The sequence below is a fragment of the Acinonyx jubatus genome, chromosome B4, assembly GCF_027475565.1.
Source record: "Acinonyx jubatus isolate Ajub_Pintada_27869175 chromosome B4, VMU_Ajub_asm_v1.0, whole genome shotgun sequence".
Classification (NCBI taxonomy): Eukaryota; Metazoa; Chordata; class Mammalia; order Carnivora; family Felidae; genus Acinonyx; species Acinonyx jubatus.
This window is the reverse complement of record NC_069387.1, coordinates 37,365,262-37,389,790: the sequence shown is the minus strand read 5'-3', so window position 1 is coordinate 37,389,790 and position 24,529 is coordinate 37,365,262. Positions and strand designations below refer to the sequence as shown.

General features: G+C 48.7%; 1 protein-coding gene across 9 annotated transcripts in view; it reads right to left on the bottom strand.

Annotated features, from left to right (window-relative positions):
• TEAD4 (TEA domain transcription factor 4) overlaps positions 1 to 24,529 on the bottom strand; it is a 69,370-nt gene that overhangs the window by 32,533 nt on the left and 12,308 nt on the right. For 6 of the 9 annotated variants that reach the window (XR_008300057.1, XM_053225720.1, XM_015061439.3 and 3 more), the window contains exon 2: positions 9,167 to 9,421. Coding sequence is in view for 8 of the 9 variants with exons in the window: in XM_015061439.3 (XP_014916925.3) it covers positions 9,167 to 9,421 (255 nt within the window). In the remaining variant the exon portion in view is untranslated. Of the gene's footprint in view, positions 1 to 9,166; positions 9,422 to 14,074; positions 14,204 to 19,381; positions 21,867 to 24,529 lie in introns of those variants that run through there. The other 3 variants (XM_027074054.2, XM_015061438.3, XM_053225719.1) reach the window with 2 other exon arrangements.

Below are 24,529 nucleotides of genomic sequence, written 5' to 3'. Positions count from 1 at the left end.
CAACTTCATGGTAAACCTCCCTACTGCCTGTAGAAAGGCCAGCAATTACACCTATTACCAAAGGAGAAAACTGAAGTCAGAAAATCTCACCCAGATTGTCTACCAGCAGATCTAAGACCAGCTGCCTGGGTTTGAGCACTGGTGCAGCCACTGTGGGCGGTACAGTGAACACCTGGCACCAAGAAGGTGCTGCTCAGTTAATGGGAACTCGCCTCCAACACCGGGCCAGCGTCCTGGCCCTTTACGCAGTGGCACATCCTCTACAGTACATGTCACACAGCAGCAGCAGCTAGGGAGGAGGCCTGTGTCCTCCATTGGTCAAGACCCTTACTCCAGACATTACAGATGGCTCGCCTCCTGTGAGAGCCCCAGGTCATGAAGACAGAGCCCCTCCTAGCCCCACAACTGCCTCTGCCCTCGGCTACAGAGTTCAGGAACTAGACAGGCCATCCTGGCCCTGGGCTAAGCACTGGGGGCCATGGGAGCCAAACCCAAGGGGTCTGGGCTGGCTCAGCTGTCTTTTACCAACTTGTGCATCTTCCCTCTCTTTCTCTGGAACAGCATCCTCTCCTCCCTTACCAGCTCATTTCAGACCATTATTCCACCCAGCCTTGTTCTGCTTATCAGAGGCAATGCCAGGAGTAGAGAGCACTCCCTGGGTGGAAGTGCTGGGCTTCTGTGGGTGTGTTGAGCCAAGAGGGGTCAAACAGCTTCCTTCCTGCCACTGGGGTGCTTTGGAGGTCACGCTGGCCATTCTGCCTCCAGGCCAGCTGGCATCTAATCCAGGCTCTACACATACATGGAGAGTTTCTACAGCTTCTTTCCCTCTTGTAACAAGAGCTACGATAGTGAACATTTATTTATTGAGCACTTATATGAGCTAGTACCTGTGCAAATACATGATGTGTACTGGGAGTTTTATTTGCATGCTCCTTGTCAATCCTCATGTCAACTCTATGCAGCTGCTACTACTGTCACATTTAACAGACAGGGAAATCGAGGTACAGAGAGGTTTGGAAAGCTGTTCAGGGTCACAGGCCAACAGGTAGTTAAGACTGAAATCCATGCAATCTGGCTCTATAATCTGTCTCTTAAGTATTGCACAGAATTACTTCTATTTCACATGGGATTGAGGGCCGTCTCTCTGAAGGGTTGGACCTGGAGATCCCACAGGTCCAGTGTAGCCTAAGGAAGACAACTCTGTGGCCCAAGCAAGGGAAGTGATTTACTGAAAGTCACATAGTTTGTTAGTGTTCCAAGTGCCATGAGAACATACATTTCTAAGGCTTCATGACTATGATACAATGACTGCCCTCCCTTCGCCAAGCTGGGAGCTTCCTCTGCAAGACCACTGTGCTCCTCCCTCTGGATTGATCCCCCGATTCTCTGGGGCTCTGCATGAAATAAGTCCTTGATGATGTCTGACTGCCCCTCACCTGACCCAGGTGCTGGAGGAAGAGCCGACTATTTGAACCCAAAAGCCTGCCCACCTGTTTTCATTCTCTTATGGACAGTGGTACCCACAGCTGATAGAAACCAATGTGCTTTTGGATGATGTAGACGTCAGGAAGCCACAGAGTCAAAGACAGAAGCGGAGAGAAGTAGGGAGCATGTGTTCAGAGGCAGAGCCCTGAAACTACAGCCAAGGTCAGCAAAGAGCAAGGGCCGAAAGAAACTAGTACAAAATCCAGATGAGTTAGTGGGAGAGAAAGAGACCTGCATCCTTGTCCCAGCTCTGCCACTTGCTGCTAAAACCCAGGCCTTTCTTCTCCCCTCCAGTTCAGAGACCACATGCTGGGGCAGCAGGAGGCCAGCCTGGACCTCGGTGGGGGCAGCTGGGCATTACAGTGTGGCAGGTGGCCTTGGCCAACCCAAGAGAGGGCCTGGGTGGGGCTGGAAAGGACACCTCCGCCAGACTGTGGCCCATCTGTCAGGGGACATGTGTCCAACAGCCCCCACCTCATGTCCACAGCCCCATCCCACCATGGGTGAGGACAGCCGATGGACAAAGGTCAGCCTTGGCCTAACTACAGGCTGAGGGTGGGGCGTTCTCGATGCAGGGTCCACATATCACCACCACTTCCTCCCAACCCCACATACCAGGTCACACGTACCTGCCAGCCACCCCAGGCTTTTCCTTGAACACACACTACCACTGAAATCGTTATCCCGTTTGCACAACCCTGTATGGAACAGGCCATTTCTGCATCTCATTTCCTCTGTATTGCCTCCTCTCTCTGCACCAGCCCTCTGTCTGGGTCATAAGGGTATTAAATGGCACAAAGGAAGTAAAGCACCTACCACCTAGCAGAAGGTCAGTAAGGTCAGTAAGGTCAGCTGTTGTTGTTCAGGTTGTTCATAAGGCCCATTATACTGAAAGCTATTAGTTTTCAAAATTGGAAAAGTTGAGAACCTGGGCACAGAGCCTCCCACCCAAAAGGAGACAGATCTGCACGTGTAGTGTTTTGGTTCACCAGAGGCCTCTCACGGGAGGGAGCCTCTTATGAGCTCTCCATTTCACCCTGGCAGCTTGGGACTGGCGGGGGTGGGGGGGGGGGCGGGGAGGCCAACCTTCCTCCACAACCAGCCCTAATCCCGATGGCCTGGGGGCCTCTCTGTCCAGGGATCGGCTGAAGCTATAAACACCTGCAGCTGGAGGAGGAGGCTATTTGTGGAGAAGAAACTTCTGCCGAAGCCTGGAAGCCTGAGAAGGCAGTGATTAGGCCTGACATCGGAGCTATTACCACCGTTGTCCCTGGAGGGCTCTGAGGCTTCTGGTGAAATCCTACTCGGCCTTCAAGGCTGCCGCCCCAAGAAGCCTTCCCTGATCCCCACCCAAGTGGGTGTGCCCACTCCCACCTCCAAGTCCGGGTGCACAGGGGTCTGTGCCTTTCTCTAAAGTCACTGGAGCGCCTGTCTTCCTCCCTCACTAACATCCAAGCTCCTTGAGGGCAGAGGACATGTACCATTCAGCTCTACACCCCACTGCTGCTCTCTGGGCACCTCCATGGGCTCCCATCCCTGCGGTAACACTAAAAGGTGATGTCTTCTTCCAATGAGCACACGAAAAGATGCTCAACATCACTAATCATTAGGGAAATGCAAATTAGAACAAGATGCCGTTTCACACCCACAAGGATGACCATTAAAAAAACAAACAAACGGAAAGTAACAAGTGTTGGCAAAGACGTGAAGAAATTGGAGCCCCTGTGTACCACTGGAACGACATAAAATGGTGCAGCCACTGGAAGACAGTTTGGCGCTTCCTCAACAAGTGACCTCCAATTACCATTCAATCCAGCAATTCCATCTCTAGGTCTATACCCACAAGAATTGCAAGTAGGGACTCAGATACCTGCACACCCATGTTCAGAGCAGCACTACTCACAACAGCTGAAAGGTGAAAACAACTTACTGTCCATCAAGAGGTAAATGGATATATAAAATGTGGTGTATCTGTGCAACGGAGTATCATTCAGCTATAAAAAAATAATAGAGCTATGACACAGGCTACAACAAGGGCGAACCCTAAAGACACTGTGCTAAGCAGAATAAGCCAGTCACAACAGGACAAATATTGTATGATTGATTCTACTTCCATGAGGTACCAAGAATAGGCAAATTCATATGGACAGAAAACAGAACAGAGGTTACCTACGGCTGGGGGAGGGGGTTGGGGAGTTAGTGTTTAATGGCTACAGTTTCAGTTTGGGATGGATGAGAAGGTTCTAGAGACAGATGACAGGGATGGCAGCAACAATGTGAACGAATTTAATGCCACTGAACTGTACCTTAAAATGGTCACAATGGTAAATTTTATGTGATGTATATCTTCCCACAATAAAATAAATGAATGTAACCAAAACCAAACAAAAAGGTGGCTTTACTGTCATCACTCCTCGGTTGCACAAAATGAGGAACTGAGGCTGAGAAAGGTTAGACCACCAGTCCAAGGCCACACCAGTGCAAGTTTGAACTGAGGGTCACATCATCAGGCCCCCAAAAGCATGAAGTTAGCACTGTAAACCAGAGGTGGGGGGGGGGGGGACACATGGAAGGAGCCAGAAACCACAGAGCAACAGAGCAAAGGGCAGTGGAGGATCCAAGGAACATGGTGGTGGCAGGGGGCAGAAGCTCGGATGAGGGCACTGACCGCTGTCCCATCACCTCAGTGACCAGAGCCTTGACCTGGGCCTAGTCCCTACTCTGTCTCTCCTTAGCTGTGTGAGTTATCCAAAACAGGGTCTCTTCACCTCTGACAGTGGTCATCGTAGCACCTGCCTACAACGCCCATCAAACCACCACACAGAGTCCCTCCTCTGGGTGGGTGCTCACTGTCTTCCCCCTTCCCTGAGCACCTCCCTCCTCTACCCTGCTCACACTACACTTCCTTCCAGAAAACTTCTAAGATAGCCTAGCCCCCTGAGTAACACTATACACAACATAAGTGCCATGAGATTACTTTCTAAAGATGTTTCTCCTGCCCCTCCACTGTCCCATACAGTTGTAGACAACAGAGGCTGCAGCCCTCAGCCCAGGCCTGGCTCAGGGCAGTGGGAGCTTGTTCAAGAGGAGCTGCCCAGGTAGTAACAAGAACAAGAAGCCTGGGCCACAGGGCACCCAGTGAGACAATGGAGAAAGCAAGGAGAGGAGAAGCAGAAAGAGGGAAGAGAGGCCAGGAGAGCTCGGAGATTCAAGAGCATGGTGGGCAGGAAGGAATGGACACACAGAGAAGACACAGCTGGCCAGCCAGCCCTCTTGCAGGCAAGGCAGAGACGGCAAGATAGAGGGGACCAGGGCAGAGCTGCGAGGGGGGAAAGACAGAGTGTGCGGGCAGATGGGGGTGACAAGTTGCCCCACGCTCACCTCCCCATCACCTGCCCACGGGGCCAGAGGCCAGGCTGGCCAAAGGAGGTCAGAGTGACCAGCATGGGGATGCCAGGGCGAGGGTCACACAGTGACGGGGCACAAATGAAGGCAGTCGTGAGCGAAGATGGCTAGCGGCCCCAGGAGCCTGTCTGCAAATGTGGGAGGCTCAGCTCAGAAGTCACAGGCGCTAATCTGTGCTGCACTTCTGCATGCTATCCACATGTCTGCCTGGCCCTCCTCAGTGTCCTGCTCGGCTGCACTGGGGCCAGAGCTGGGAGCAGGCCTAATTCCTGTCCTCAGAGCCTCCAGCTCTAGATTCCTCCTCTGGGCGCCCTGGAATCACTCTGATGATCCTCAGCTCCCACCCTGTGCCCCACTGGGCTGGCCCACCTGGAAAACAACTGATGGCCTCTGAATGTGGGAAGCGGGGTGTGTATGCAGTGGGGCTCTCAGGGGCTCAGGCACTGGGGGATGGCAAGAGAGGGTCCCCAAGGGAAGATGAGAAGATGCAGGAGAGCAGCCAGAGTAAGGTGACGTCTGAGTCAGCTTGGCAGCCTGTCCCTCTTCCTCCACCTCCCGGGTCCCATCACACACACACACACACACACACACACACACACACACACACACACACACACACACGGGGCTGAGCTCAGAGCTATATATACCTCCCAGCTGGACGGCAGCCCCTGCTGAGTGAGGGCCCCTTCATCGACTCCCTGCGAGGTCCTGCCCTGGCTCAGCCCCCATGCCTGGTAAGAGGAGATGGGGATAAGCCAGCGTCTGGACCCCAGCAGGATCTGTAGTCAGGGAGGACAGGTGCTGTGGGGGCTGAGTGAGTCATCAGACTCATAGTGCCCCTGCCCAGAGCCTGACCCACCTGGAGCCCGGGCCAAGTAGAAGGGGGAGGTGGTGCAGGGAGGAGAGGAGCAGGCGGGGCAGGCTTCACAGAGCACACAAAGGCCGTTCAGGGTGATGGGGGAGCATCACTGGGGTAGGGGAACTGGTTCTACCCGTGGCTCTTGCACTTACTACCTGAGAGACTCTGGGAGAAACTCTTGGCCTCTCTGAGGTTCTATCTGTCTCTGCATCTGCAACCAGAGATTATAATTCCTCCCTCCTCTCCTTGAAAAGATTGAAGCGATAAAGGGTATCAGAGACCACTGAGAGCCTCTATCTTCCTTGGCACAACTAAGAGGCTCCGGGACCCTGCACCCCTCCCCTCCCTCCCTCCCAGGTCCTCCCCTGTGTGATCCCCCTCCTGGTCTCTGCACAGGAGGAGAACCACAAAAGGGACACCAACATGGCCAGGGCAGTTTGCCAAACACCATTTTCAGCCTGTTTCCCCACCACTTAACAGCTCCCCTCCAGCCAAACAATTCCAACCCAAGGCCTGCCAGAGGCCCGCAGGCTTGCACTTCCCAAACTGGCTCAGTCACAATCTCAGGCTTGCACTTCCCAAACTGGCTCAGTTACAATCATCTGCTGACTGATAACAAAGTCTCTTAACCCAATTCCTTTACATGTGAAATGGGGAGAGAAATATCTACCCACAACCACTAAATAAAACTAAGCATCCCTCCCCAGACATCCACCACCAAGTGAACAGATAAACGAACTGTGGTCTATCCATACGGTGGAACGTTATCTGGCCTTGAAAAGGAAGTTCTGACATAGGCTGCAACGTGGAGGAGCCTTGAGGACATTACGCTGACTGAACTAAGGCAGTCACAAAAGGGCAAACAAACAACACCATACGATTCCACTTCTCAGAGGTGCCCAGAGCAGTAACATCCATAGAGACAGAGAGCAGAATGGTGGTTGTCAGGGGCTGGGGGGAGGAAGGGATGGGATGTAGTGTTTAGTGGGTACGAAGCTTCAGTTAGGAAGATGAAGTTCTGGGGATGGATGGGGCTGGTGGCCGCACCACAATGTGAATCCATTTTCTGCCACTGAACTGTACACTTACAAATGGTTAAAAGAATATACTTTATGTTATATATATTTTACCATACATGCACACACACACACACACACACACACACACACACACAAAGAAACATCTCAGCATTCAAAGTCTGGTCCACAGTGGCACCCAAATAAATGTCTGCTGATTCTTCCACATTCTGCCATCTCCACAGGTACCCTCAGCTCTTGCCCTTTCCTGAATGCCTCTTAGCTGCTTGTGTTTGCCAGAAAACTTGTGCTTGTCCCGGGCACACATCACGGCTTCCCCACAAGAGACCCTGACAACTCTCAAGCTAAACAGTTTGCCCTCCCCTTGCCCCCAACCTCTTCATACCTTCACACCTCAGCTCTTGATCAATACCCATCCCATTCTCCACTAAAGTAGTAGAAAGAGCCTAGAACATCAGTTCTCCATTCCTCTCCAGCTCTATGGGAAGAAACTATGTAAAGTGCTTGATCCCACATCTAGCACCCAACAGGTGTTCCATACACATCCACCGTCTTCTCCATGAGGCTTCCCAAGGGGCCAAAAATAAGAAGCAACTACTAGAGCAGAAAGTGGTTAGAGCAGGGGTGGTACGGGGTGTGGGGAGGACGATGCAGGGCATGGACACCTACAGAGAAGTAAGACAGACTCTGTAGGGATCCAGCAAAGCCACAGCGGTGGGGCTGGTGAGGAGAGATGAGCAGTTAGAACTTGTAACTGGTGCCCGAGGACAAGATCCAGGGTCCACCTTGCCCACCTTGCTTTCCCAACAAGTTAAAGAAAGAGAGGAATCACTGTGGCCTTGTAGGTAAAGCTGCAGGTAAAGAGTGAGTACCAGGTGCTGTGAGAGCCCTATACTCCCCAAGGCAGTAACACACAGGACCCATGTTCAGTCTAGTTGAGCTCAGTTGAATAGTGTCCCCCCAGAATTCTTGTCCACCCAGAACCTCAGAATGTGACCTTATTTGGAAACAGGATCTTTACAGATGTACTAAGATGTACACTGGATTAGGTGTGACTAGTATCCTTACAAGAGGTCAGGACACACAGGGAAGACAGTCGTGGGACAACAGAGTCATGGACTGGAGTGATGCAGCTACAAGCTAAGGAAGGCCATGGATTGTGAGCGACCCAGGAGCTAAGAGAGAGGCTGGAACAGATCCTGCCTCAGAGCCTCCAAGAGGAACCAACCCTACAGACACCTTGACTTCAGACCTCTGGACCCCTTAACTGTGAAAGAATACATTTCTGCTGTGTTAAACCACCAGTTTGTGGTCATTTTTCACGGAAGCCCTCTGAGGGGAATACAGCTAGCTCCCACGAACCCCTCACAGAGCGCCCTTTACCGTGTTGGAGGGAGGGGCACCAGCGTTGGATGGGGGAGAGAGAACCTGAATGTAAACTTCTGGGGGTGGGTACCTGGCCTAGAACCATTTTGTTGGGAGCCAGGGCAGGGCCCTCTGTTGTCAATGGTGCCAACCAGTTACAGAAATCCTCCCACCGCCTGCCCAAGACCAGTGTTTCAAGCTGGGGGTCCTGGGAGACTTTCCACTGGGAATGAAAGCCTGACCTGGGCCTTCCAACAGCTATTCAGTTTTTGGTTTTGTTTTACTTTTCCACATAACCTCTCTTCCATCCAAAAGTCAGCACAGCCCCAGGCAGACTGCTTGGTCCTTCCCACCGGGCTACTGGACATAAAGTATCTCTGAATGTTCTGAATCCTCAGCCACTCACAAAGATCAAGCCTTTCCAGATCACTCTGAGCTCAGTGGGACCTTTCCTGAGGGAAAGGTCTACAGCACTCTGCTTGACTCTCTCCTGGAACACTCCACATCTGTTGTGTTGCACAGACATGTGTGTGCTCACCTCACCTACCCCCACCATATTGTGAGCAGGGTCCAGATCTTCCCCGCTTAGGCTTGGCACACAGAAGCCTCACGACTGAGTGCATGAATGAGGGAATGAGTGAGTCCAGTAACCACCTTCCTAACCTCCCTTCACAGTCAAGGTAGGGAGCTGGGAGCTCATGAAGCATTTGCCTGGGGAACAGCTTATGGGATTTTCCCAGCCTGCTCTGGCGGGAGGGGGTTATTCTTCTCCTTTCCCAAGCCTTCTACCACAGCTTCCCTCCCACTCTAAGGCTTCTTCTCACACACCCTCCCACACTTTGGGAACCCAGGTCAGTGGAAGCAGCATCCACCTGATAAGTGCCCTAGCGGTCATTCCCCCGTGCATTACTTGAAGAACCCCAAGGTTGCTGTGCCTGGCCCCTTGCCGGGCCCCATTTCCAGAGCTGGATCACGAGGGCAGGGGCCCACCACCCCACCCCAACAGGCTCCTTACCGTACATCTTGCCCTCATCCGAGAGGATGATTTTCCGGCGGCCGCAAGGCGGGTAGATGGCCAGGGCCTCCTGGAAGCTCTGCTCGATGTCCGGACTCCATACACCCTCCGCATCATTGTCGATGGGCTTGTCCAATGCCTGGCTCCCCCCAGAGACGTTGCTCCCCTCAGGGGAGTTAGGAGGGCTCCACTCGTTGGAGGTAATGGTGCCGGCCTTGCCCTCCAAGGCTCCGCTTGGAGGAGCGCCCGTTGGACCTGTTTAGGCAGAAACCTCCGCTTTGGTGGAAGAACACATGTCCGTGGGATGGGGCACCCAGGGGAGTGCCAAGCCCCAGGATCAGTTGCCCTTCCTTGCTTGGCCACCCACAGCACAGGAGCTCAGAGGGAATAAGGCCAGGGACCCAGGGGATAAGGAATGAACTGAAAGATCTGGGAGAATCAAGAGACCTGGAATCTGGGGCAGGTCATGTCCCCTCTGTAGACCTAAGCTTCCCACCCTGTTAAGCGAGCACAAACATCCCAGGCACCTGGGATGACCTGACAGATACAGGGAGGTTGGAACTCAGAACTAAATCTCAATCTTCAGCAAAAAGACAGAATACTGACAAAATATGACAAGACTGTCTGTCTGCCTAAACCCTAGGTTAAAAAGACAGTCTTAACCCATACTGCAGAAAATTCCCAAAGATAAAATCTTGCTAAAGAGGTTCTCAAAATCTAAAATTACAACATAGAAGAAAGAGGAAACAATCTACCATGATCAAAATTGAATAGAATTAGAGCCCCAAGAACTAGAGATAACTGGACTATCAGATAAAAACTATTATATAATGGTATTTCAAATAATTATCGACTTAAATAAGGAATTGGAAACATGAGAAAGAATTAGACACAATCAAAAAACACAAAGCAGACTGGAAAAAGAACCAAATAAATATTTTAGTCACTGAAGTTAAAACTCAATCATTTGGGGCACCTGGATGGCTCAGTCAATTAATTGTCCTGCTACGGCTCAGGTCATGGTCTCACAGTTCGTAAGTTCAAGCCCCGCGTCGGGCTCTGTGCTGACAGCTCAGAGCCTGGATCCTGCTTTGGATTCTGTGCACCGCACCCCCCTTCCCCACTCATGTCTGTCTCACTCTGTCTCTCAAAAATAAATAAATGTTAAAAAATATATATTAAAAAACTCAATGGTTTAACTGAGATTAACAGCACATTAGATACAGCCGGAGAAAGAAGAACCTGGAAAAAATATCTTAAGATATTACCGGGAAATGTATTTTTGTAATGATGATAAAGAGCAAAGGAGAACAAAATAAGGTACTTCAACATACCTCCAATTAGCATTCCAGAAAGAGAGAATACAGAAAGTGAAGTAGAACAAAATTTGAAAAGATAATGGCAAGGAAATTTTTCAGAAATAATGAAATACATGAATCCTCCAATTAAGGAACCATACTGAATCCTAACCAGGATAAATTAAAATAAAATGAACACATACTGTAAGGAAACTGCAGAATACCAAAAACAAAGAATAGATCTTAAAAGCATCCAGAGTGAAAAAAGACAAATCACCTACAAAGGAAGGACTATGATGTTAATTGTATATACAGATAGTGAACTTCTCAACAGTAGCACAGGAGGACCCAAGTTAATGTCTCTAAACTGTTGACAGAAAAATAACTGTTAACCCAGAATTAAAAGCCCAACCAAAATATCATTCGAGAGTAAACATTTTTTAAAAAAAAGCATTTTTAGACAAAGATGGAGAGAATTTACTACTAACAGACCCTCACTTAAAAAAAAAAAAAAACAGTAAAGGAGGTATTTTTTTAAAGGGAGCTTCTAGGAAAAGAAAGCATGACACACATGGAAGAGGTGAGCAAAGTTATGGTAAAATAAAAATGAATCTAAACAATATTAACTATATAAAAACAATAACAATGATGGTGGCTACGTTTGGTCATGCAATACACACACGTGTATATATGTACATGCAAGAAAAACCATGTTTCTGAACCATACATTCTGAAGATGCATTTGCTAAAATTCCAGACCCAGTCACAATAAAAAATACTTATTAGCAAACTCTGTAATCAAGGAAACTTCCTTAAATGTGACAAATGGCATCTTCCAAAACCCTACTGTGATGTTGTGATTTATAACAAGAAATGTGTATCTGGTCTTTGTCCCAGTTTCTAGCACAGAGCTTCTAAAACCCCTGGAATTTCCAAAGAGATGAGAATGATAAAGGTGTCTTATTATGTGAATGTGGTGACTTTTGCAATGCATGTATCTAAGGATGAAGGCTGGTGGTCAGGAGAACTAACCATGTAATTAGAGGGTTGGAACCTTCAGTCCCACACCACCACCCCTTTTGCAAAGTACAGGGAAGGGAAAGGGACTAGAGGTTGTATTAATTGCCAATGGCCAATAATTTAATCAATTGTGTCTATGTAATGAAGCCTCCATAAAAACAAAAAAGGAGGGGCTTCCGAGAGTTTGAGTTGGTGAACACATGGAGATTTGGGGAGAATGGCACATACTTGTAGAGGTTATGGAAGTTCTATGCCTTCCCCCCGACCTTGCCCTATGTATCTGTTTCACTTGACTCTTCTGAGTTACGTATTTTTTGTAATAAACCAGTAATCTAGTAAGTAAAGTGTTTCTCTGAATTCTATGAGCCACTCTAGCAAACCAGTTGAACTCAAGGAGGGGTTACTAGAACTTCCAATGTATAACCAGTGATAACCTGGGCTTGCCACTGGTATCTGGGGTTGGGGGGCAGTCTTATGAGATAAGCCATTAACCTGTGGGATATGATGCTACCTCCAGGTAGACAGTGTCAGAACTGAATTGTAGGACACCCAACTGGTGCTAGAGACTTGTTGATTAGTGTAGGAACGTCCTCACCCCCCAACCCCACTCACACACACGCACATTGGAACTGGTGACCAGAACTTTAACGTGCACAACACTTACTGATTAAACACTAGAAGCATTACCTTAAATTCAGAAATAAGATATCACTTTCAACATTTATACTCACACTGTACTAGAGTCCTAGCCAACACAGTAGGACAAGACAGATCTCAAGATTGGAAAAAAGGAAGTAAACTGTCGTTATTATAAGGAATCACAATAGAAGACTGAAGGGATTTCACAAATTACAATTACATTCTTTGATACCAGAAGTAAGATGGCATATCTTACTAATTTCTAAAAATATTCCGTCTAGAGGGGAGCCTGGGTGGCTCAGTTGGTTAAGCGTCTGACTTTGGCTCAGGTCATGATCTCACAGTTCATGAGTTCAAGCCCCACATGGGGCTCTGTGCTGACAGCTCAGAGCCCAGAGCCTGCTTTGGATTCTGTGTATGTCTCGCTCTCTGCCCCTCCCCAGCTTGCACTCTGTCTCTCTCTCTCTCTCTCAAAAATAATTTTAAAAATTTTTTTAAGAAAAATAAATAAATATTCCATTTAGAAACCAAAGTAGTAATTTACCTACTGATAAATCTAACAATAGGTGAGACAAAGGAAATCATAATGGTTTTGAAAGACATAAAATGCCTAAATAAATGGAGAGGAAAATTGTGCTCCTGGATGGGAAAATATCATAAAGATGTTGAATCTTTACCAAAAAAATAATTTCAATGAAATTATGATTAAAAATTCTACAAGGTCTCAGGGCACCTGGGTGGCTCAGTCGGTTGAGCATCCGACTTCAGCTCAGGTCATGATCTCACAGCTCGTGGGTTCAAGCCCCGTGTCGGGCTCTGTACTGACAGCTCAGAACCAGAGGCTTGCTTCGGATTCTGTGTCTCCCTCTCTCTTTACCCCTCCCCGCTTGTACTCTGCCTCTCTCTCTCTCTCTCTCAAAAGCAAATAAAACATTAAAAAAAAAAAAAAATTCCACAAGGTCTTCCATAAAACTTAACAAGCTGATCTCAAAATACATGGAAGAACAAAGACCATTCTCAAGTTGTCTTAACTCACTGTCTTCACCCTTCCTTTCTTCTCTTTGGTCTCATATTTTGCCAGACCCATTCCCTACATGTTTTCCTCAGGGTTCTGACCTGACCTCTCCTTTCAAAACCCCATACATACCCCCTGGGGGATCCCCACCCACAGCTTACATTCCCACTGTATATTTTTGATTCCCAAATCTGTACGTCCTTCCTGAGTTTGGGCATATATGGCAACTGCTTACCAGGCAGTCCTAATCAGCCTTCTCTGAAGCTCCTCAAACTCAGCATGTCCAAAACCAAATTTTCAGCTTGCCAGTGAGTCCTGGTCCTCCTCCTCCTCCTCTGTGTCTCTCAAGAAATGACACCGCCATCCACCCAGAGGCCAGAAATCTAAGAATGTATTGACTTTTCCCTCTTATCTCCATAAATAATTAACAACCACATCCTATCTCCTAAAAGTCTTCTTGAAGCCACATCTCTTTCTATCTCAAGCCCTAATCCAAGCTTCCGCTAGTGCTCACCTGGATGACTGTGCCAACCCCATGTAGACTCCATAATCCGTCACTGCAGCCACAGTGATTTTTCTACAATACAAATCTGATCATGTGATTCCTCTACTTAAAATCTTTCAATGGCTTTCCCATAATCTTACATAAAATGATATGTTCCACAATAGGATTTTATAAGGCCCTTCATCAACTGATTCCTGCTCTCCTGCCATACCTTCCATGCACCTACACGGTCCTCTATACTCTCTTCTTTGCACCCGGCCCTAACCCCCACACTCAATTAACATAATAAGCTCTTTATACCTGGAAGGGCTGCCTGCAGCCTTCCTCCCCATCCCTCCCTCACCTAACTCCTACGCATCTTTAAGGTCCAGCGAAAATGTCATTTCCTCTGGGAGGATGACCCAGACCTCAAGTCTGGATTAGGCACCCACCTCTGAGCTCCAACAGGTCCCCATGCTTTACATATCTGACCCTTCCATCTCCCATGAATGATGGGCCTCCACCATACGTCAGACTCCACGAGGGTGGGGATGGTTGTCTTTCTCTAAGTCCTCAGCACACTGCACAATGCGAAGAACAAAAGAATGAATAAATGAGTAGAGATTTGCTAAGTGTTTTTTGTGAAGTAATGATTTCCCTGTGGGGAAAATGAACTGTTCTGTGTTTAGTGTCAGGAAGCCAAAAAAATATCAGTAAATGTCCGGACTTTGGCACACCAGGGGGAGAGCTTCAGTTGTAGGTTAATCCCTTTGGGATTTATTTTGGAGGTTTGTAAAATGAAAGTGTGATGTCTGGGCATCAAGAGACTGGTTCTAGTTCCAGTGTTATAAGCAACCGTGGGACCATTGTCAAATTCGTCCATTTCTTAGATTGGGATCTAAGGTCCTTTCTGTCCTACAGTGCCTGTGGCTCACATTCACTGCCCAGGTCCTCCACTTCTTCTGGGACCGCTCCTACCATGCAGACTTTCACCTGTGGCTTTGCTCAGAGAAGGCTGGAGAACTGACCTGCCACGGAGAGATATCCCATATGCTGGTCAACAAGATCTGATGTTAACTAGCATGGGGCATGACGTAGAGTCAGTGCTCAGTAAGAGCTATATTCATTGTCACCATCATTATCTAAGCTACAAATAATGCCTCACGTGGAAGGTCTAAAGTCCTAACAGGACCTAACAGATACATATACCTTCAGCTAGTATTGATTAATGTTAATAAATAAATAATATTAATACTTAAAGTCTTGTATGTCCTAACTTCAGCCTGGATTCTCTTCTGGGACCTGGCACTAAACCCAAATGGTTACCCCAAGCCAGATGGAGGGTGCTATGAAGTCCAGAAAGGAGAGAAGGAAAGGAGGGAGGCCCAACCTCCCTGATACTATGTAAACCTTTCTGAGGAGTAGAGACCAGGGTCTCTGGGCCCTCTTTCACCACAGCTGAGCTAGACCAGCCAGGTGAAGTAAGCACGTTCAGCCCCTGTATTAGTTGGGCCCAGGGCAGCCCAGTGGACCACCAGACCTGGGGAAAACCAGAGAGTCCTGTCAGATACTGCCCCACAAGTGAGGTTTTTGAGGACCTGCGCTTTGTGTTCCCAAGACTGGGTCCATCCCAGGGCAAGCAAGGCAGGGGGTCAACCAAGGCCCCAAGCCCGGGGATTTGTGACTGAAATGGAGTTGCTCCCAGCCCTGTGTGTCCCTGCTGCCCCCAGGCCATAGCTCTCACTGGCTGGCCTCTCCCAGCCTCACTGCCCACGGCCCCAGGCCTGGCAGCTGCCTTCCCTCACCAGGCAAACCTCCCACACAGCCTAGGCCCTGCAGCTAGTAGAATGGAGGGTAAGCCAACACCAGTCCAGAGAAGGAGCCCCACTCCCCCTCCTTCCCCAAACCCTCCACAATGACCCCATGGGCCTGCCAGGACGAGAGCAGGAGGGGAGGACAGATGGCACAGTTATGCCTGGGCCATGTGCCATGAACAGAGGAATAAAAATAATCCTTGGCTTAGCTTCCAGGGCCTGGCCTGGAGGCCTCTGGTTCTGCCCCCAGCCCCACCCAAAAGCCCACCAGATGGCCCACCCAATGCCAGCTCCAGGCCCAAACAACACTCAGCTCCACCCTAGGGACCACAGATGCCAGTTACTCAGGAATTTTCAGGAGAATTAGAACTCACAGGCTTTTATTAAGATCTTTTTAATAATGAGAAGAATAAACTCCCCAAAAACACTTTCAGGAGAAGAAGGGGATCAGGATCCCCAGGTTATAAATGGAGAAACGAAGCCTCAGGGAGGGCAAATGGCTTGCCCTGAGAAAGTTGAAGAACCAGACCTCATCCCCTTTGGTCCTGTCCCCTGCCTGCTCCAGGGCCATATCCTCAATCAAAATCTCCATCTCCTGCTCAAAAGCCCACCCCTTCAGTACCCTTCCATGTCCATCAGGGACCACTAAGCTCTACCCTTCTCCCCCTAGCCTGCAGAACCCCCAAGATGCAACTCAACACAGGACAGTGCCTGATCTGTATTCACCTACTTCCCCACTGGTCTGTGAGCTACCTGAGCACATAATTATTTCTTATACATTAGCACCTCCCCCAACTCTCCTGGCTCAGTGTTGGGAATTTAGATAGATGTCACCCTACTTTAGGTAGTACCAGTTATCCCACTGATTCCCTTTCCTCAGTCAAGAACAAATCTCCCACTCATTTCCTTTTATCATAGTATCTCTAACTTGTTGAGGGTCAATGCATGTTATAACCTCCTCCCTGTGCTCCCGACCCCAAATCGGAAGTGATGGAGACTGAAACTCAAAGTTTATGACACTTGCCTGGTATCATCCAGAGTAAAGGAGAAACAGTTCAGAGGGGCCCTGAGTTCCCTGCCCAATTATGAGGGTAGAAACGGTTCTCTCTGCCCCTTGTCTCCCGACTCAGATTCCAAGAGCTCTGGGATCCAGGCTAACGGCTCCAGCTCCATCAGGGTCCTCATGACCCGTGCGCCCTGACATCCAGCACACCTGCCTCAGCTCTTACTCTGATGCTCTCCTGGGGCCCCTGGAAAGAATGGCCACCTTTATCCCAATGACTCTTTAAATAAGCTGAGAGGAAAGAGAAAATGGGATTTCTTTCCAGGAGAACCATCCCATCTCCCACTATATGAGTCTCAGAAGTATAAAGTTAGAGTAAGCAGAGGGAGCTGCTAAAGTAGTTAGCAGCTTCTGCCTCAATCTGAGAGCATGAGACCTTCTTCAGGCTGGTGGGCTTATCTGCAAGGCTTGGTAACCGAGGCCAGTGGAGTTATGTCTCTGAACCTCAGGTGCTTTGTTCAATCCACCATAGTTGTGGTTATAGAACATCTACATTGGATGCAGTGTGGATCCTTTGTATCAATACATTTCAGAGCAGAGACAAGAATGAGCCCTCCCATCATTACGTTGGCTATTCCCACTGGACTAGACTCTGGAGACTGGGCCCAACCGTACGAGTGCCAAACAGTGCTACACACACTGAACCACAAGTACAAGATGCAGAGCTCTGTGCAAGCTCCCTGATTTGGGGGGTTGCAGTAGATCTCTAAGTCTTCACTGCCCTGACCTCATTTCTTAGTAAGAACAGGAAGGGAAATCAGGAACAGCGGATGCCAGACTCATCCCCTCTCTCCCCTCTAGCCCCTTTGGTCTCCTCAGCAACCCCTGAACCCCAAGTTTACTCACAATGACTTCCTGCTTAGGGTGGGCCTCCTTCCTGACACCAGTCCATTAACAACCATCTGCTGAGGGTAGGAGAAGTGGGGGGAGGTGGTTCAACTACAAGCTGAATAAGATCTGAGGATCTAGTGTAGAATGGGGTGACTACTGCCGATAACACTGTATCGTATCATTGAAAATTGCTGAGAATACAGCTTAAATGTTCTCACCAAAAAGAAAGACATGAGGTGACAGATGTGATAATTAAGCAGATGAGGGGGGATCCTTTCACAATGTGTATGAATATCAGGTCACCACAATGCACACTTAACATATCTTACAATTTTAAGTCACTTATACCTCAACAAAGGTGAATTTTTTAAAAAGAAAAATACATTTTTAAAAAACCACCTGCGTACCTATTTTGGGGACTCAACTCTGGAGAAATGGGTTCGGGCCCTCAGGGAACTTAGATGGGGGAGGGAGGCTGAGTGCTACAGAGGGTGAGTGGCTTCGGAGGAATCAGGTACAAGGCACACAGCTCAAGCCAGGGCCTGCCTTGGCCCCGGGCCCCACCCACAAAGTAGTTCAGGTCTGAACTACTCACTGGGCCTCCTCAGAGGTCTCTGTCCTGATTCTAGTTGATGTCTTCTTTACCAGTCGGCAATGTCCGAGGAGCAGGGCAAATTTACAGCCCCCAAGGTGCCTAGAAGACTGGCTGCTTAGTTGTAACTGCAGAGGCTGAGAGATGGAAGAAGAGAGAACCCAGCCTCCAGGCAGGGCTAGGCCATAGCGGGGAGGCCCACTTCCCCAACACACAGTGCTGCCTCCTCCCCTAGTGCACGGCCCCCATGCACTGGGCAGATAAACTGCAGGACAGGTTCAGGTGGCCCAACACTCGTGGCAGAGAGGGCGAGCAGTCAAGGAAGCACCGGCACTGAGGGACTGACATTCTGCTCACCGAAGAGAGAACTATTTTCATATTAAGACTAGAAGGTACCATTTTTACATACCCATTCTGTGCCTGGCACGGGGCTAAGCACTTGACTATAATATCTCCTCCAATCCTCCCAACACCCCCTTGAGGAGGCTAGTACCGCTGATTTCAGATGATGATGCTGGGGCCCCCCAGGTGCAGTGCTATGCCCAAACCCCAAAGCTCCAAGTGGCAAGGCTCAGTCCCTTCCCCTCAGCAAACTGCCGCTTGCCCACTGCAATGCTGCTTGAACCTCTTTGCCAACAGTTCTGTGAACAACGGGATGCTGATTCTACACCATGTGGGATTTAAGTTAGTTGTAAAGCGTAACAGGGACAGGTACCAGCTCCAGGACTGACCAGGTAAGGGGAGCTGGAGGCATACGGGCCCCACAGCCCCCACAGCCTCTGGCAAAGGTCCCAGGTGGGAGATGCAGGCATCCCAAGGTTTGTGTGTGTGAGAAAAACCCCAAAAGAGAAAGTTGCCCTCCATCTTACAGATACAGGGACTAAGGCCCTACGAGGTAAAACAACTTGCCAAAAGGCCCCACGGCTCATTAAAACCGGGACTAGAACCAAGCCTCAGCCCCATGCTTTCTTGCCACACAAGTAAAACTGCCATGCCCATCATCTGGATGCCTCTCAAAGAGGAGAGAAAGTTGGTTCCTAGGAAGGAGGGCAGCAGGTGACCCACATGTGGATAAGCAGGTTCCCCAGCCAAAAAGATCGTTCCCTCCTATTTTCATGCCCAACACCTCCCCATAAGGGATTTAGTCCTTTGAGTCTTTCATTCATTCATTTAAAACTATATATTGAACAACTACTATATGCCAGGCCTTGAGTACAAGGTCACAACTGACATGGTCCTGCCCTCAACATCCTTCAGCCTAGTGGGTGCAGGGGCCCAGAGTTCCCTGTGAAGCTCCTGATTATTCACAGAACATTCACAAATTCTGTATTGCAAATCCACCTACCTACTAAAATCTATAACTCCTACATCAATACTTGCAGCGCTTCTGTGGTTATTTGGAGAAATGTACACACTCTGCACAGCCAAAAATGTGAGTTACCATCATACACACTCCCACCTGAGGTCGACCAAGGCTGTACTCTGCTTTCCGGCTCCAGCTCTCACAGTGTACTCAAGTGTCCTTTTCACCGTCTATTCAGTGCCACTTTTTTCGCAATTTTATGCTTTTTGTTACTGATTTCGCAGTTTAAAATGGCCCCAAGAGCAGTGCTGCAGCGCTGGCTAGCGTTCCTATGTACAAGAAGGCTGCCATGTGCCCTATGGAGAAGACATGTGAGTCTGATAAGCTTCGTTCAGGTTGACTAATAATGCTGTTGGCTGTGACTTCAATGGTAGTAAATTGGTAACATATATTTTTTTATTGTTTATTTATTTTTGAGAAAGACAGCATGAGAAGGAGAGAGACAGAAAGAAAGGGACACACAGAATCTGAAGCAGGCTCCAGCTCTGAGCTGTCAGTACAGAGCCCGACACCAGGCTCAAACTCACGAACCGTGAGATCATGACCTGGGCTAAAGTCAGACACTTAACTGACTGAGCCACCCAGGCATCCCAAATCAGTGACACATATTCAATAAGGTGTCTTTGAACAGAAACACACATAAAACAAGGGTTATGAATTCATCAGTTGAAAACATTGCACTAGATGCTCATAGGGACCTAATAAGAATCAGGTGTACCCATGGAGGGTAACAGATTAAACAATTATAGATGAATATCTTAGGGGGTGGGGATAGGATTTTAATAGATGCTGAGCTCAAGGCCTTGGGAATACCACATCTAGTGGAGACAGAAACATCAAAAGGTAGAAACCACCCAAATGAGCATCAAAAGACAAAGGGACAAACAAAATGTGGCATATCCATACAATGGAATATTATTCAGCCTAAAAAGAGGAATGAAGTACTGACACAGGCTACAACATGGATGAACCCTGACATTATGTTAAGTCAAATAAGCCAGTCACAGAATGACAATTCTATGCTTCCACTGATTTTACAACAATCCTTTTAAGTGCACCAGGAGACAGAAGGGAAAAAGATGAGGACAGAGAAGGGGATCAGGAGACACTTCAGGAGACGTGGGCCTAAAATATAGGAAACACAGGAAAAGGGCCTAGTTATAGCTAGAAATGAAAGAGACAAAGACAGCAGTGTTTGGGTCATGGGTGGGGAGTCCCTGCGGATGAAAAGAAGGAGAAGGAACAGAAGAGGAGAAAACAATCCAGTGGACAAATGGGCCTACATGGCCTGAACTGAGCCATATACTCAGCTGAAAAAAACTGGCCCCAATGTGACTTTAGAAGGCTGGCTAGGGCTTACTGGATGTCCGAAGTAATACATACATATAATATTTTTATCATAATATTTTAATATTAATATTAATTTTAATATTAATAATAAAATATTTTTATCATAAAAATAATAAAACTGCACAAAACCTGGGTGTCCCAATTGCACCCCAGGAGCAGCCTCCCTAGCTCTAAGGAGTTCCTCTTCCTCTGCTGACACACACAAGGCCCTGGGGAAAGCATGACACGAGCCGGGCCACTGTGAGCAGCTTCAGAGTGGTACAAGCTGAATGAAAATCCTACCAGCTGTGCAGCCGATCAGGAACTTCTTTAACCTCCCCAAAGCTTCTGTTTCCTGATCTCTCAAACAGGGATGAGAAGACTGCCCTGGCAGAGATGAAGGACTGAGATATAACAGGTAAAGAAGCTGAAACACAGCACACTGTGTGTGAACCACCACCACCCTCACTGACCTTTCAGTGTGAAGCTAACTGATCACACCTTGTTCCCTGACAGGACAGGAGTGGGGAGAGGTGAGAAAAAGGACAAAGGAGGACCCCACCACCCCAGCAGTGTAAGCATGCATCGGAAGGAACCAGTCACTGAGAGCCAACCCACCAGGCCAGGAGAGGGGTGCCTGCTTGGGCTCTGGAGTCAGAGGCCCAGCTCAGATCCTGGCTGGGCCTTGAGCAGGCTACTCAACCTCTCTGAGTCCGTCCCCCTGAATACATGCCAGAGGTAATAATGTCATCTCCTCATGGGACTGTTGTGAGGATTAAGTTCAATTGTATCCACAATGTGCAGGCACAGAAGCTGCTCTCGACAGGGCTCCTCAAACATTCGGGGTTCTTGGCAGGATGGTGGAGGGGGGCAAGAACCAGGGAGAAGGAATTTTCTCTGGGACACAGTGGACAGGAGAGAAGCAGGAGGAATGAGGGGTACAAGAAGAGGTAAGGGTGAAGAGGGAGCAGGTCGGTGGGAGGAGCCTCAACAGGGAGGGGCAGCGGTAAATATACGGATGTAGCCCCAAGCCATCAGCCCCATTGGGCAGCACAGAGTCTGTGCTCAGAACCCTCAACCTCAGGAGGGGCAAGCAGGGTAAATGAGAACACGGATCCAGCTTCCCAGGAACTCAACCTGGGACACTGCCCCATCCATCCCTTCCAAGCAGCCAGGAACATGGGTGTCTATGGACCTGGCCCTAACACATCCACATCACAGCAAGTGGGTGTCCACGGCCCTCCACTCCCCACCCCACTCCACCCCAGCGCTGGCCCCAGAGCCACTAAAGACTCTGGTGATGCGGTGATGGGGCTTTCGGTCCCGGCAACAGTGCCTGCACAGAAGGCCCCCCGCCAAACAGGTCTCGAAGGAAGGTAAACCAACCTTGCTCCGAGCTCAGCCTTGCCACAGATTCGCTTCCCCTATCTGGACCTTGGTGTCCCCACTCACACAAAGAAAAGGTGGGGAAAGAAAGTGGAATATCATTCAGTGATAAAAAGAAATGAACTATCAAGTGACTAAAAGACATGGAGGAACCTTAAAGGCGTATTGCTAAGCAAAAGCCAATCTGAAAAGGCTACACACATACTGCATGATCACAACCACATGACATTCTGGAAAAGGCAACACTGAGGGATATGCAGAGCACTGAAGTTTTTAGGGCAGTGAAACTCTTCTGTAGAATTCTATAATAGTGGAGAGAGGACATTCACCTGTCAAAACCCAGAGAAAGCACAACACAAACAGTGAGCCCCAATGTAAACTATGGACTTGAGTTAATAATAACATATCAGTACCGGTTCATCAACGTAAAAAATATGTTGCACCAGTGCAAGATGTCAATAATAGGAGTAAGTAGGCGAGAAGGGAAGAAACTGTACTTTCTGCTCAATTTTTCTGTAATCCTGAAACTGCTCAAAAAAAAAAAAAAAAAAAAATACAGGGGCGCCTGTGTGGCTCAGTCGGTTGAGCATCCGACTCTTGGTTTCAGTTCATGTTATGATCTTGTCGTTGGCAAGTTCAAGCTCCGCACTGGGCTCTGTGCTGACAGCATGGAGCCTGCTTGGGATTCTCTCTCTCTGCCCCTCCCCTACTCTCTCTCTCTCTCTCTCTCTCAAAATAAATAAATAAACTTAAAAATTTTTTTAAATAATAATAATAATACTAATAAAGGAATGGGAGAGGTTAGGCTATTAATTTATTTTTTATTGTTTTCAGTATATTTATTTGAGAGAGAGAACGAGCAAGCAGAAGTGGGGCACACAGAGAGAGGGAGAGAGAGAATCCCAAGCAGGCTCTGCACTGTCAGCACGGAGCCTGACAGAGGGCTCAAACTCTCACAAACCATAAGATCGTGACCTGAGCCAAAATTAGGTTGGACCCTTAACCAACTGAGACACCCGGGCACCACCCCCCCCCTTTTTTTTTTAAAGATAAGGAGAGTAAGGCTTGCACTTTTTTCTCCTTGGGGCCTTTCTTCAGGATTTTTTTTTTTTTAACATTTATTTATTATTAAGAGACAGAGAAAGTCAGAGCATGAGCATGGGAGGGGCAGAGAGAGGAGGAGACACAGAATCCGAAGCGGGCTCCAGGCTCCAAGCTGTCAGCCCAGAGCCCGACACGGGGCTCAAACTCACAAACCGCGAGATCATGACCTGAACCATTAAGTGGGACGCTTAACTGACTGAGCCACCCAAGCGCCCCTTCTGGATTCTAAAATAAAGCAAAGGTTATGAAAGTTCTGGAGAGGCAAAAGTACTGAACCAAACTAGCTGACTTCACCTTAGATAGGCCTACGAAAATTCAGATCAGGGTGCCTGGGTGGCTCAGTCGGTTAAGGGTCCAGCTTCAGCTTAGGTCATGATCTCGCGGTTCATGAGTTTGAGCCCCGTGTTGGGCTCTGTGCTGACTGACAGCTCAGTCTGGAGCCTGCTTCAGATTCTGTGTCTCCCTCTCTCTCTGCCCCTCCCCTGTTCATGCCCTATCTTTTTCTCTCTTTCTCTCTCAAAAATAAGTAAACAAGAAAGAAAGAAAGAAAGAAAGAAAGAAAGAAAGAAAGAAAGAAAGAAAGAGGAAGGAAGGAAGGAAGGAAGGAAGGAAGGAAGGAAGGAAGGAAGGAAGGAAGGAAGGAAAGATTCAGATCTCAAAGTAGATCTCAAGAGCTGGAGAGTCTTTGCCTAACAGACTGGCCACTGAATCCCATCAAACAGTGACTCTCCCTGGGCACCGACAGAACCAATGTCTTCACATGAGCCCAGTGTGCTGCTCAACAAATGCTTGCTTTCCCCATCCTTGGGTGGGTTTGCCCCAATCAGCTGCTTTGCCAAAGACAGACATGCCATACCTCACCCTGCCAGGACCCAAGGGTATGCCCACACTGGGCCCCCAAGCAGCACAAGGCACCATGGGTGGGGGCTCTAGGTGCACACCCCGCCCACGCAGGAGCTCTCAGTGCTGAGGAACAGCCCTCCAAGGTCCAGAGCATCAGGGAGCCACGGGGAGCCTATAGGGCCATAGAGGTAACCAGGCAGCCAGCCTTAGCAGCCGCAAGAAAGCAGGACCCATCTTCAGCTCTGCCCCATTCTCCACCTGTAGGCCTCTGGAAAAGGCCTACCCCTGGGAAGAATGAAGGCTCTAGCATCTGGACAGTGCCATAGCTGCCAAGACACAAAAGCAGGGGACATGCTGGACTGGACTTGGCCAAGAGGCAGGAGGCAGCACCTATGCTACCATTGGTCGTCTTTCACAGAAATGTTGTTCTGTCCCAGAGCTACCCCGCCTGGACAGGGACAGAGATGACAATCACAATGCTCTGGAGATTCTAATGGCCCAAAGCCCTCAGATCTTAGGCTGAGGTCACCATCACCGAGGACCCAGCCTGACCCAGAAAACTCACTGCACTGATTCTCTCTT